The sequence below is a fragment of the Pieris napi genome, chromosome 1, assembly GCF_905475465.1.
Source record: "Pieris napi chromosome 1, ilPieNapi1.2, whole genome shotgun sequence".
NCBI lineage: Eukaryota > Metazoa > Arthropoda > Insecta > Lepidoptera > Pieridae > Pieris > Pieris napi.
Window position 1 is genome coordinate 10,641,320 of NC_062234.1, and position 15,789 is coordinate 10,657,108.

Consider the following 15,789-nt stretch of genomic DNA (forward strand, 5'->3'; position numbering starts at 1 on the left):
TAAAAGTACGAGTAACAATCATCAAAATTGGTTTAAAGTCTTAAGCGAAACACATTAAAAGTATAAAACACTTTTTGTATTCATTTAAACATAAAAACACAAGAACAAAAACCCTTTTCTGAATTATAACGCACGACTATCACTGCAATGACCACCTGTGACCATGCAAGTGTAACCACGCGAAACGTCGGGATATAGTAATTAAATGACTTATTTTCCGTTGTTGGCACAGGAATAAAGGTTTATAAAAATCTAAGTTAGTAATAGTAGTAGTACCGTATAATTAAACATATAACACATCGTACTTAGAAATTAGGGTTGGCGAACTATCCAGGAAAGGTTTCATGTCAAACGCTGTCCCTCGGGCTCCTTGTTATCGATGTGTTCGCTTCAATGATTTTTCGATGGCTGTCTATAGAATTTCCACTTAAATGAACAATGTTAATCCGTACTTGAAAGTTAAACTAAGGTTCTCTTAAATCCTAGATATATTTATTTATTATTTAAATTAAAAGACGGCGGGCCGTGTAACCTGTTTATAATTAATAATAGACTAAACTTAACCCGATTAAGAGTAATCATTTTTGAACAATTATATGCTTGTGTTTTGAAGACAAAAATAATGGGGCAGTGTCGTTATTTCATAAGAGATAAAAAACTTAAAGTAAGCTTTCTTTTAATCGTTTGATTATCGATTATATATATATATGCCTTATTAGAGAATATATATAACAAGATTTACCTGAAATAGGCTATATGTATATTTTTCTCGTAAAAATAAATCATTTATAAAAAAATATGCTGTGATGTGTTTTCTTCGAATCAATATAGACCTTGTTTAACATTGCACTTGAACTAGTTGGATTTTATTCATACACCGCGAGTGAAGCACTCCATACATCAATAACTCTATGCAATAGAATTCACGTATCTTTACAGGTCATTGCCAACTAAACTCGTTGCATACAAGTGTACCTCGGCTATAAATTCTCATTGCCGTTTGGTACTTTAGATGCGGGCGGTGCATTTACAAGTAAATAGTCTATCAAAACGATATGAAGCAATCCCAGAGGCTGAGCTATACCGTGCCGACACTAGCGGAATTCTAGTTGAGTTGTGCAATACACCGGGGAGCTGAACCATTCTATATCTGTAATCTTTTGAGCGGTTTTGTAGAGAATTCGTTTTGGTTTCAATATTTTGTGAAACCTTGTGTGCATTTGACACATAACTGATGAAATAATAAACAAGTATTTTGTTGCCGTAGTGTTCACAAGTAAGACATAATGTTGTAATATAGATTACCATGCTAGCGAAACAATAGGTGATAAACAGTACTGTTTGATTGTTTGCTTGTGTTATGTTTTTCTGTTCAACTGATATAGTTTAATATAGGGAGATGCTAAATCATTACTAAGAAATTAGCACTTGACAAATGCAAGGGCGGATCTAGGTGTCGCTTGTTCACATAGAATAAACGAACGTTGACAGAACTGCGGTATGATTTCTTTTATTAAAGCAGTTTAAAATGACCCGGCCTTGGACTAAAATACACTTTAGCATTTGCGATTTAAATAACGGCAATACCTTTCCTTAAGGAACCCGTTCAAAGTCAGAAAGGTCTTATTTAAGTTTTTGTAGACGGAGATGACTGTTTTAGACAGATACAATTTTTGTTAGATTGTCTCCTGTTTTAAATGATAGTGCAATTAGGGCTTATTCTATTACATATTTCCAATAGTTTTTACGTAATATATACGAAGATCTGTCTTACCAATATCAATTTCTTATTGTTCACAGATGCAGAATATAAACAACATAGTCATGTTTCCCATAGACAGCCTTTTGAAGGGAGACCTACGAGGTGTGAAGGGTGACCTCAAAAGGCCGTTCGACAAAGCATCCAAAGACTATGAGTCGAAGTACCTGAAAATTGAAAAGGAGAAAAAGTCACAAGCGAAGGAAGCCGGCCTTATTCGTAGTGAGGTGACGCCGGCCGAAATTGCTGATGAGATGGAAAAGGAGAGGAGATTATTTCAACTGCAAATGTGCGAGGTAAACATTTGAACGATTCGTTTTTGTTTTATCGTATATTTTTAATCTATGGCTGAATTGGTAATGAATATAACCTAAAGGCATGTCTTGTGTAAGTGCTTAGAAGGGAAAAAGGGGTGATCGCGTGTAAAATTAAAATTAATGAACAGAAATGTATCTGCCTCGTGACGTCGTTATGGGACTTCACTACCGATCCCTATTAAAACGTGATGTGCTTAAATAAATTCGTTAATTACATTTTATCGTTTAATTCAGACGTCATTGAATTCTTATATCCAGGGAAATTTGTTTATAACAGAAATCTGTGGTTTTCCGGTTGGTGTTCCTGTCGGAGTAATTTTTCGTAATACGCCTAGTATTTGTTAAAATATCTTATTGTATCAATAATAAAATGGTGCTTAGTTAATTAATTATACCTATCATAATATAATTTTTTATCCCTCTGATATAAATCTCTAATAATACAGGTATTTTTATTCTGTCATATCGTGACAATGAACAAAGTGTAATTAAGGTACTCGGTACTCTGATAGTTAATTGTTAGAAGAATAGCTTTAATAGTAATTTTACCCACGTTATTGACTCTCCTTGTAGATAACAGGTAGCTTAGTAATTAAGTTTTTTTTCAATATTGGTTGGTATTTAAAACGTTTTTAAACAACTGATTAGTTTTTGTAGTTAAAACATCATTCGTTATAGATTTGTCTGAATAACAACAAAAATATATAAACATTTTACATACAGTTTTATAGCCAAGTGGAATGAAGTAAAAATCTCAGTCTAGAATTAGTTTTGGCTCGGGTCTGCGTTAGCCGTGTAATTAATTGTAAGTGCAATTTGTGGTTCCGAATCTGACTCGAGAGGGCAATAGAATTGCCACGAGCGTTTTAGTAAAATCTTGCTTAATTGATATTTTATTCGGTAATATTTATGTGCATTTCGTAACGACTTTGTGGGCATTAATATTCGATTTCATTTATTAAAATATACAAATCTTGAACATTAAGATCTATACGTCTAATGTTTATACATTTTATGCAATCTGAAATATATCACACCTAAGTTAGCTGTTTTTGTCATTTCCAAAGATAACTTTATGGATTTCTTATGGTAGTAAAATTAAGTACAGTAAACCGAATAAAACTTGGTAGTATTTTTAATAATATTAATTATTTATTTGTTCAAGCAGACAATCATAAGTCCATATGGTTATTATTGTGTTAGTTACAATATTGTCATAAATATTATATTAGTATGTTAGCTTTAAAGTATATTAAATCACAAAATTAAACTGACCTGCAGTCCATTGCAATGACCCATGTAAGGGCAATCCAGTCCTCCGGCTATTACCACCAGCATGCTGTTAGTTTTTTAAGTGTAATTACTACAATTTTTAAACACACTCCCGTCCTAATACCTTTAACAGAATCAGTTTGAATTCACTACAAATCCCAATAGTCTTCTGTTGTTTTAAAATATTCAATAGAGGTATTACTCCAAAAGTGATAAATATCTACATATTAGACTAACCGAAGTTTATTAATACGTACGTAAAAGCTAAAATTATCCAATTTCCAAAGATAACATTATCAAAGTCAAATAATACTATTTGCTACTTGTCTATGTACTGAGACGTTAACAGTTATATATTACATAGATATAAGATATGACGACTGTGTGAATGACCGACCTTACAATGACACTATTAGTTTCACTCGCGAACGGTGCTTTATGATTTTTGGTGTTTCGTTACGGTTTCATTAAATAGTGTGTTGACGTTAATATATATTTTTTAGAATATGGGGCAACCGTTGGGGCAGAAGGGTCGCCTGATGTTTAGTTTCAGGCCATCGATGCACTGTCGCGGCTTACGTGCGTTAACGGCCTTTTAAGTATCACTCTTTTCTTGGAAGACCTAAAGTCGAATTGGTTTGGAAATATCATAATGGGCAGCCGGTGCCATGTAGTGTTGATGCGCGGCAAATTACGCCTGATAACGGCGTGATTAAACTTTGGGTAATAATAATAGAATTTGGCAAATGTGAGAGATAGTTAAAGTAAAGAAAATAAATCACTAGTTTTTATAAACCATTAAAGTAACATCTAAATGAAGAGGTGATAAGGAGTATAAAGAACAGCCCTTGCAGAAAGAAGTGTCAGTTCTTGGAGAAAAGAGGTCTTAAATACTCGATTGTAATTTGAATATATGAATTATTATTTTCAGAAAGATCTTTTGGATTTATGACTGACGAGCTCTCTTACAATATTAAAAATACAACAAACAAATATGAATTATGTTTCCGCAAAGTTACGCTAAATGATTTGAACAATGAACAAATTGAAACAAAAATGAGTCTTATTACTATCAAGCAGCCCTTATAATCGATATTTTTACCACATCTTTAGCACCTCATTGGAAATTTCCCCTTATGGTAATTGCATGCAAATTAAACGCTTCAATAATATTGATAAAATCTTAATGCGTATTATCTAATTATGTATCATAAGCTCTCGAAATCCACGTGAAAGGTGTTTGATATGTTACATAATAGACATTTGTTTGTATTGATTATATTTTCTACTTTCTTTTGATATCCGGCAACGGTATTCTGTAGAAATTTTACGGAATGTTTATTTAGTTAATAATTTTAAATATTTGAAGAAACTGCGATTTCGTGTATAATAAACACTAAAAAACGTAATAGACTAATTCGGTATTTCTCCAAGAAAAAGATTTTGGTATTGAGGTGTGTAATTAATATTTGTAGCAAAAAGAATCAGTACCGCGAGCGACGTTGCGTATCTAATCTTCTAAAGACCTAGTTCCTAAGCAAAAAAGACTCTATAAATTAGATGATACAAATATTCTTTAACGAAATTATCTTATTATATTTTATATTAATAATTCGTTTCATGAATTTATGAGTCATAGCATAATACTAAGAACATAGTCAAAGCAAACATTTTTGTCACCACCTGCTCCAAAAGTGATTTCTTCCGAGAAGAGCATTCGCATTCTTTTATCAGACCCCTCTGAACTCAGAAATAAGTTTCTCTGTACACTTAGTACTTTTAAAAACGCTACATCATACCCCTGTGACCGAGCAAGTGATATTGTGTGGAGTACCGTTATATGCCAACAAAGTCTGAACGCGATTTATTTAAATTGTTTGAGGATTGTGTTACGATGATTATGGAGGTCATTGCTATGGCGACAGCCGTATTAACGCTTTAAAAGTGCAAGATTTTAAAATATTAACAGTCTTGTTATAATTTTTTATAAGGTTAGTACGATATTTGTTAGTGAGGTTACCATACTGTTTCTATGGAAATAACATTGGCAACAAATACAGTACCAACTTAAGTCCTCGTAGTCACACGTGGGTGACGGTTATTAAAGGCTCATAGGAAAATCGAGCAAATAATTTGCACAATGAAACCACTAGTTGTTTTAAAGATGGGAACAATACGAATTTGGGATTTGGTTAAATTGTATATAGACAATTGGATTGTTGTTGTATTCCAAAGTTTTAAAACGCCAAGCACTTCATTATTTACGTATAAATGTAATAATACATAGCAATGTTGATTAGACAAAATAGTATTTTCACGTTACATATCATTTGTCTTTTATATTATTTCGATATGCGTATAACAAATTAATGCTATGGCAATTGCATCTGGCATAGCGCTAGTGTTTCTGACAGGAGCTAATTTATTATTATTTGGGACTTTAATGACCATTGTTATGTAGCTTAATGCTATTTGTACTGCATATAATGTTCATAACTTATGTACCTACCTTAAAAACAATACTCTATTACAAATTTAAATAACATTATATAAATTATAATCGCTTCAGATACTTAGTTTTGGTGCCATTAAGACTTGTTTATTCACGAATATTATAGAAACGAACGAAAATAAGTTATGTTTAAATAAGTACGTATACATAACGTTTTTTTTCAAGGAGCTCTTTACTCTGTACGGGGTATAGAGTAAAGAGCTCCAAGCGGCCTCATCTCTATTTTGAGTATTTTGCAGCCAATCTACCCCGTAAACGTACACGAATATATATGTTATATTATTGTGTACAAAACCTTTTACTAAATTAAGTACTATGTAGCAGCATTTCAATGTTTTAGCTTTAAGCCAAAATAAATGTGTCCTCTACTGATAGTAGTTGTCTTGTAAGCTGTCTAGTTTATTGATTTCTATTCAGTTAAAAATAGTCGAGCCTATGCGCGAATAAATTATGTATTCCATAACTTCGTTTAAACTATTCTATCGGTTTTCGAGTTTATTTCTATTAAGCGTATCATTCGTGCTGGACGTTTATGGTGTTCTATTTAAACATTGTAACTTGTAAGTAAAAGTGGAGGTAGGTATTTTTGCATGGTGATGACGTCACTATTAACTTACTAGGTAACAATTGACTATGGAAAAATAATGTTGTTGAGTTCGTTAGTGTTTAAAAGAAAGGTTTAGCATAAGCAACAATGGCGGCAGGTTAATGACCGGCCTTGCGCAGCGCAGGGCCGTGCTGTCATGACCCTAACTTGAATTTGCCTGTCTGACAAGATCCTTTTAGAGTGAATTGTTGCAAAATCAGTTCTAGAAATGAATTGTCTGCGAGCTTACGCGACTTACACCCGTCTGACGGCGGATGACGTCCGCAAACATATTTGTTGATGCAATTGAACCCTGCCAAATAAATATACAAATATAGTCGAGACGTCTCAGCAAGGTCGTATATTATTAATATTGCACAAGCAAAAAGCGAATCGGGAGCTATGCGCGTGCGTCATATTTTATTGTACGGAAGGGCCACTTTTTACACTTTACAAAGCGACCGCATACAATAAAGTTCAAGTTATAAGCTGAAATTGGAAATGATTTCTAATTAGCCTATCTAAGTCTGTTAATGTTTGCTTGGCTTTTTTTAAATAGAACAATTTGATGTTCAGTGTTACTGCCGCCCATATACACTATCAATGAGAGGGCTCGCGAATGCGTTGCTAGCCTTTTAAGAATTGGTACGCTGTTTTCATGTCGTATTTGTTTGGAATTACTTCAGTGGGTAGCTGATTCCACATAATGCTGGCCTCGATTTTTATAATGATATCACTTTAATAGTAAACGTAACAAATATTGTTGTTTCAGTATCTGATAAAATTCAACGAGATTAAAACGAAAAAAGGGATAGAGTTGTTACAACACCTCGTAGAATATTACCACGCCCAGACGAACTATTTTCAAGATGGACTGAAAACTATTGAGCATTTTGGAGTGTACGTTGCCGACCTAAGCGTACAACTGCAGAAGATAAGACAGCAACAAGACGACGAGAGGAGGAGGCTTCTTGAATTACGGAATATGTTGAGGGCGGCCGCTCCACAGGATAGAGAGGTAACAATAGTTTAGGTGTTCTGGCATCGCGTTCATAATCGACGTCTTATCTGTAGGAAAATTAACAATTAAACATACGTATTTTTCTGTCGTTATTATTGATTTTGACCTAATCGTTGAACGTATAAAATAATCTTCGTTATAGCGAATGTTATCTGCTTAGTTAGTTTATCTAATAATGATACTGTGAGCAGTGTTGGACTAGTGGCTTCAGCATTCGACTCTCCTCTCTGAGGTCGTAATTTCGATCCCCTATATGCGCATTTAACATTCGCATTGAAGGAGAACATCGTGAGGAAAAGTTGAGGGTGTGTTAGGCACAGAAGGCTGATCACCTACTTGCCTAGTAGATTGAAAAATAATTATGTAACAGTTACAAGAATCTGAGGCCCTCATATCTTAGTAAGAATTATTTTGATAGGTGCTTGTCAGGATTTAAATGTTAAAGTCGGAATGACATCTCACCATTATTATTACACCGGTATTATACACCTCACTTCGTACTTCCACGAATGCGTCATTGCACATTACGTTTTTCTTTAAATCATTTAATTTTATTGCATTCCATATGCCTTATCGTATTGTGCGGGCGTTGTTTTTAAACTTTTAACTGTTTGGTGATTAATGCATTTTGATATGATATACGCCTCTGTGTTTATATTAACAACAGAACTTTGAGTTTAAAGGTCAATTTAGTTCTTATATTAAACACAAATAAAACTACGAATAACAGATCGCAAGTTACAAATGCATAAAAACCTTATGAAATATATTACATTTAAAACTTAATATTTGTGTTGGATGATAAACTTCAAAGGCCTGATTTCCTTTAGGCCGCTGCAACGGTCGGGGGCTATTCTCTTCACCAACTCCAAGGTGACAAGCAGCATGGTGTCACCCGTAGCGGGTACCTTCTAAAAAAATCAGAAGGCAAAGTGAGACGGGTTTGGCAGAAGAGACGATGCCGAGTCACAGCTGAAGGATACTTGGATATTTTTCACGCGGACGAGAACAAGACCCCGGCGAGAGTGAACCTATTATTGTGTCAGATTAAAGTAGCAGCGGAGGACAAGAGGGCATTCGATCTAGTCTCATGTAAGTACTTTAGGGGAGTAAGGATAATGGATAGATCGTTATGCTGTAACAAAGGAGCAGCTGGTACTTCATCTAAGTTAAATTGAAGAGGTTTGTAATCATTTTTGCTCTCAAACATCATACATGTGACAAGAAGGACAACTGATACTTATGAAAATATGTTATAGAAAGGATATTTAGTCAAACCTGGATAAGCGAGAGTTCAAGGGAGCACAGTCTCATTCTCGCTTCTAGAGGTTTCTCATTAACCCGAGTTTCTCGCTAATGCTGGTACATGGGTACCTTTTCTCTCTTTTAGAGGTACGCAGCAATAACAAGTCACAGCAAGTACGAATGTAGTAAATATGTAATATGATAAAATTATGTGCCAACGTGCACGTATTATCTACATATTTTATATTATTTAGAACTTATTTACTCTTTAAAAAATCCGTCAATCTCGTTTGGGTTTCTGTTTTTGTATTTTAAATGACGGGTCCCGGCTATTACTCTCACTTATAGAGTCTTCTCACTTACCCAGGGTTGACTGTACTTGAGAACTTAAGCAGCGCAGTCCATGCAACTTCATCACAATTAAATAGAGTAGCCCGCATCGCAGCGCACAGCTTACGCTCTTTGTATTGAAGAATTCGCATGGGTCTGCCAAGCATCCGCGATTATACATAATTAAATATATGTATTTTAAATATTGTTAAGAAATTGTACCATTAAAATAGCACATAAAACGATACGCAGCTATCAATATACCAATTAAATATAATTTAAAAATATAATAATTTTCCTGAACTGTTGAACGTTATAAGAATTACATGTTAATATGTTATTGTCATATTTTAACAAATAGATATTTATTTTTAAAATCGTCTCCGCTCGTTGTCCTTTTTAATGTTCTTTAGCGTGTTTCTGCATTGTTTAACGTATAATATTTATGAATGAAAAATACTCATAAAACAATTGCAGGTAGCCGTACCTATCATTTCCAAGCGGATGATGAGAACGAACAGCACGCTTGGACTTCAGTACTTGTGAATTGCAAAGAAGGAGCCCTGATGAGGGCATTCCATCAACAAGGGGGTGAGAGTAACGACACGGGTCATTCGTTCCTGGATCTGCAGAGGTCTATCATCAGGGCTGTAAGGTCCATGCCAGGGAACCAGGTCTGCTGTGACTGTGGATCTGTTAATGGTAAGTGTATCTTAGTTACGTCATTAATATGTAGGTCTTTAACTATTTTTAAATTTTTGTCACCTCCTTTGAGTGAACCATGAAACTCACACAAGTTTAATGTATTTTACTTGATATATACCTTTGCGTGTTTATTTTTGTAGTTATTTTATATAAACACATATATATATAGTAAAGCGGGTATATAAATTTTCTATAATAGTAAAAAATAATGAGAAGCCATTGGCGCTACAACCTTGAAGGTTTATTTACGTTTATTTATTTTTCTTAATAGATGATTTCTAATAATCGCTCGCTGAAACCACTCGGCTAACACTGCAATAAACGTAAAATTATATGATATGAAAAAAACTTCCAAATTTCAGCATATAAACGAAACTACTCAACTAGATTAAAAATATTGTACAAAAGTTCGCTAGAAGCAGCTATGTTGAGGACAAAATAGCCGTCTCGGCGGAAATTACGCCGGTTATACAAAGTTATGAAACTGTTGTATTGTATATTTTAGTTTCAAGAGCGAAATGAAACCTAGCTGACATTTCCATCAACATCTTAATAAGTGGTATTTAATTGAGAAGGGAATTTAATTTATAACTTTAATTTGAAAATGTTTGCGTTACGTCTGTGTATTTGTAGAAATATTCAGCCACGTAAATCAGCGTTACAGATTTTGTAGGATCTAAATTGAATTTCGCCGTTACGTGATGACGTTCAGGGTTTTTTGTTTTGGGAGCAAGTGACGGTCAATCGATAATGATCAATAAGTATGGGCACAGATACAGCGTGCTTTAGGATGTGTATTTTTGTACCGACCAGAGTCCTGGTCAATTCGTGCAAAGGACCGAAAAAAGATATAGAAATTCGTCATGTGTTGTTGGAGGAGAATGTTGTGAATACCATAGACAGCACAAAGGACCAATAAGTCCATTCTTAACCAACTAAAAATCAGCACAAGACTGTCAACTATCATTTACAAACTGGTGCTAAGCTACTTTGGCCACATTGCCAGGAGGGAACCGAATAGTCTCGGCAAGCTGGTAATAAACCGGGGTAGCCTACCCGTTGGTGGTTGGTGGACCAAATTAAGACAATTATGCGTCTTAACATCATTGGAAGCAGCAAATCGACGTATCGGTTAGGCCTTTTCAAGACTGGCGACGACCTTCAGTAATGAAAACTACGAAGTAGAAGAATATGTTGACAGCGTTTGACAATACAATAAACACTTCTATAAATAATCTGTGTAACATGACAGTATCCAATAAACCGAGCAATTAGGTGCAAGTGTCGATAAACGGATAAAAAGTGCGAGTGTATTGTTTTCATTGAGTAGTCATCGTTGCGTAACATTATGCATTGTGTATGCAACACTAGGTAAATAGGTTGGGTTTTTGTTCATAGATCGTGGTGACAGCCTGTTTCACGAGTTGTAAGACGAGTTCGCCTTTTATGTTAAGGAAACAAACGAGCCCTTAAATGATGATTATTTCAGTAAAGAAATCCTTTACTTTAAATGTTCAAACAACAAGGTAGTTGTAGTAGCATTTCTTTTAAATATGAAAATTTGTTTATACACGACGATTATTCAACTGTAATCGTTAATTACATATAGGCAATATAACTGTATTACAAATATTAAAAGCAACATATTTCGTAGGGTTTTGTGTGCATTTGGTTTAATTATATTCAACTTACGAATTTTAAAATAAATAAAAAGATATTTTTTATATTTCGAGATGTTATCGATTTACTTTACCAGGAATTTATCAGAAGATATAGACAAAATACGTTTTAAACTGTATTTCTATTAATTCCAGATCCGACTTGGCTGTCAACAAACTTCGGTATAATAGTGTGTATAGAATGTTCTGGAAGCCACAGGGAACTCGGTGTACACATCTCACGGATACAATCTTTGACTTTGGACCGGCTTAGCACGTCACAGTTACTCCTCGCACGGCACATGGGCAATCAGACATTCAATGACGTCATGGAGAACACGCTGGACGAGAGATTGAAGTTAAAACCTGGTAGTACAATGTAAGTTGAAAAGGAATTCTTTGAGGTCTCAAATGCTCTGTTTTATTGATTTTAAAACGGTGATCTGTGCCTACAGGAAACCAGAGACACTATTAAAATATATTTGTTATTTCTTACGTAAACTGGATTTTACTTTATGCTCTTTTGTTTCTTAATCATAAGTAATATGGCTGGCCATGCGTCATGCTCGTGAACGGGTCATGCTGCTTGTGGAGTCTGGTCGTACTTTAATTCGTGTATGCGGTGATGTTGCTTATTTCGACTATGTGTTTGCGTGTTGTTCCCACGAGAATGTAAGTGCGTGCTCCTATTTCACCATGCTTCCTGCTGATAGAGGACAACCCTTTTTTTTAATTTATGTTATTATTATTAATTACTTGATATGTCATGTGGAACATGGTGTAATGGTTGCAGCTCCTTACAAACGTTGTGTAAAAAAAATGGCGATTTAAAAGAGTGGCAGAGAGTTTATTGCCAGTTCTTCTCTTCCGTTCTACGCCCTTGATTTGAGAACCGGCAGTAAATGTAAAATTAGAAGCATTAATATGTATTTCTTTACTGACGAGTCATAAGTACATTATGTTACCTACATGATTAAATGATTTTTTTACTTTACTTTAATATTTGACCTTACTTTCCTTCTACGGCTATAAAAGCCCGGCATTACAAATTAAGACGCCTACAGAAATTAACTAAGTTGTAATAACGGCACTTAATTATGAACAGTTGATGACGCTATAATTGTCATTTTCCAGGGATGAAAGGTTAAGGTTCATTCGGGAGAAATATGTGTATCGTGCGTGGGCGGCGCGTACGTGTAGGGATGAAGCTGAGAGGTTGTCGGAGGTTGAACACGCGGTTAACAATGGACATCTGCAGAATCTATTGCAGGCGTATGCGGAAGGCGCTGATTTGGCTGCCACATTGCCAAGTTCGGTAGGTTCTGTTTAATATTCATATGAGGCCATTTGGCTATATAAATTGCCGCAACGAAATCAACATTTTTTTTATATTATGTGTATAACTACCGACCAACGTTGTCCTGTACGTTTTAAATACAAAAAATTCAATCTGGAAAAGTTATCTAATTTAAAAAAAAATCATTCTTGAACCCACACAAAAAATAAATGAAAATCGATTCAGCTTGGGAGGAGTTTAATTACAAAGACATTTACAGAATATTTACATATAATATATATATGAAATATTAAATACGTTAAGAAGACTCTCGTTAGACAACGATTAGATTCAGAAACAAGATATAGCTTAAGCTATGACTATCCTAAACTATGTGAAAAAGAAAAGACTAGGACTTTTCGGTTATGAGTTAGAGAGAATTCTATTTTAATTGCTGTACCTAATTATTAAAATTAATTTTAAAAAAGTGATATCTGATAAGGGAGCGTTCAAGTATTACTTCACGCATTTTTTGAAGATTATTAGCAATAACGGCTTAATTCAATCCCCGCCCCGCATCCTAACGTTTTACAAAAGGACCGCCGTTACCGTAATACTTGATCGCTCCCTAAGCCGATTTATATATTTCTCTATAGAACAGCTATATAATGCGCTTTATAAAAAAAACCCAGAGCTTTTAAGGTGGTAGCAAAATATGTATATGTATTCAGTATATTTAGTTTAAGCATGTGTGCAGTAATAACAATGTCCTTTCCCATACATTACATATTAAAAAATATTTCAGGACTGCGGTGAAACAGCCCTACACCTAGCGATATCTCGCGAACTGGGTGACGGGTCCTGCTTACATATAGTAGATTTTCTAGTCCAAAACGGTGGCTCCCAGCTCTTGGATAAGGCCACGGCCTCTGGTATGACGGCTTTGCACCTGTGCGCGGCGATAGATAGGACAGAGCCGATGAAACTCCTGCTAAAAGCTGGAGCTGATATTTCAGTGAGGGATGGAAATGGACGGACGCCATTGCAGGTCGCGAGACAGTTGGGACATATTGCTTGCCAGGAATTGGTGAGGTTTTTACATTATGGAAATTTATTGTGTGTGCTTTTGTTTTCAATACGCGAAACTCGATGTACGTTACAAGATAATATGTTTATTTTTGACGTGACAACGTCTTATAATTCGATGGAGCCGGCTGCACGCACGAAAAAACATGACGCATGCGGCGTTACCTCTCTCTGAGGCGTTCCATTTAATGCTTGAAGTGCAAGCGAGAGCGCGGAACGAGCGACAAAGAGGCACAATCGGCCTCCGCGTTCGGCATCTTTATTATATATAAAGTATATATCTTACTATATCGATTATATTGTAATCGATCAATTCAATTGTGACCTCCTTCTCTATCCATACAAAATATCTATCAAATAAATAAAATTACAATTTTCTTTTGAAAAATGCAACCATTCCATCAGTATTTTCTTATGACGTTGTCACGTTCAACTATCGTCAGTAAACCGACTTTACAGACAACCGATTTTTTTATGTATAAACCAATAGTACTTCAGCACTTGATTGACTCAGATTTCGTGATTATTTGTTTTTTCTAATAGGCAAGTAGGTGATCAGCCTTCTGTGCCTGACACACGCCGTCGTATTGGGAGTATAAGTATGCCGGTGCGATGTTTTCCTTCATCGTACAAGCGAGCTACGTGCGTATTAGACTAAGTCCATTGGTCCACAGCCGGGATCGAACTCTGGAATGTTTATGTATTATTCGTACTATACGTGTAGCATTCTGCACTAAAAATAATTTTAGAATTTAACTCAGTGAGCATGATTCGGAAAAACATTATTTTTTACTTAAGATGGTATTTTTATTAAATTTGGGGCAAATAGTATGTGCTAAACGGCTTCCATAAACCGCTGATTGAATTATTATAATAACAGATTTTTTAATATATTAATTTACTTATTATTTTTCAGTTGGAGGGTGTTGATAAAAGAGAAAAGAGTATATTTGAAAATATCAATATTGATTGGAACTTATCACATGATGAAGGATCAACAGACTTCTCAGATGATGATACAGTAATTGACGAACGAGTAAGTAGTTTTGTATTGTATCGATAAACTAGATTCTTAGTTTATCTATGCCATATTAATCTAATTATTTATATTTTATCATTATCTCGTTTCAATTTGAAAGTAAAATATTTTTAACAGTTTTTGGTTCCTTTCTAAGAAACAAACAAATCTTTAATAAAGTTTCCTCAAGCATTCGTGTCCAAGAATTTATAATGATTGATTTTATAAATTGGGGGGGGCTGGAGGTTCATATGATATTAAGTGCCGGTCATACTCTGTCAGAAGGCTCGTTGACGGTCTTTTAGAATAATTTTTAATATTTAAAACTGCATCAAAATTAGTTCCGTAGTTTTAACGTGACATGCCTAATCATACTTCGTACTTATACTACTTTTGCTATATTTATTATAAGTTATATACATTACCGATTTAGTTTTGCACCCATAAAACAACACAACACAAAAATAAAAGGAGGTTTATTACTATTCCATAGCAAAACGGCAGCGTGACTCCAGAAAAGAAATGTCCGCGTTCTCGTCCGCCTTCGTACGCGGGTGGCGGAGGGGGAGGGGAGTCCCCCGTACTCCGATCGCGATCGTCGACGTGCGACTCGCTTCAGCATCCCCCTACACCTACCACGTTACCACGGAAACCAAATGTTTGTAAGTATAAAAAATATCCTTTGCATAATAAAACAAAACTACTTTAATGAACATAAACGATAGCATTCGAGTGAAATAAATGTACTTGAAGTATATTGTTCCTTACAGATAACCTAAACAGCTTAAAGAAGCGTGTGGCTCCCCTACCACCAGCCGTATCGCTACCTCACCCCCACCCCCACCATCGCTCTACACCCTCCCCCTCGCCTTCCGACTCTAGATCTATACATAGTGAGTATTCATTTTATTATTTTTTATATTAAGCTAAATTATAATAATCCAATGGCACCACAATCTTTCTATAAGGGTCAAATTGTATTCGTTTCTTTGATAATTTTTATT

General features: G+C 34.9%; 1 protein-coding gene across 2 annotated transcripts in view; it reads left to right on the forward strand.

Moving 5' to 3' along the window:
- LOC125055321 (arfGAP with SH3 domain, ANK repeat and PH domain-containing protein) overlaps positions 1-15,789 on the forward strand; it is a 44,956-nt gene that overhangs the window by 24,653 nt on the left and 4,514 nt on the right. For both annotated transcript variants that reach the window (XM_047657745.1, XM_047657752.1), the window contains exons 4-13: positions 1,801-2,055; positions 7,219-7,464; positions 8,298-8,559; positions 9,520-9,744; positions 11,562-11,784; positions 12,540-12,720; positions 13,487-13,768; positions 14,684-14,803; positions 15,279-15,447; positions 15,556-15,678. In XM_047657745.1, coding sequence (XP_047513701.1) covers positions 1,801-2,055; positions 7,219-7,464; positions 8,298-8,559; positions 9,520-9,744; positions 11,562-11,784; positions 12,540-12,720; positions 13,487-13,768; positions 14,684-14,803; positions 15,279-15,447; positions 15,556-15,678 — 2,086 coding nt within the window. The remainder of the gene's footprint in view (positions 1-1,800; positions 2,056-7,218; positions 7,465-8,297; positions 8,560-9,519; positions 9,745-11,561; positions 11,785-12,539; positions 12,721-13,486; positions 13,769-14,683; positions 14,804-15,278; positions 15,448-15,555; positions 15,679-15,789) is intronic.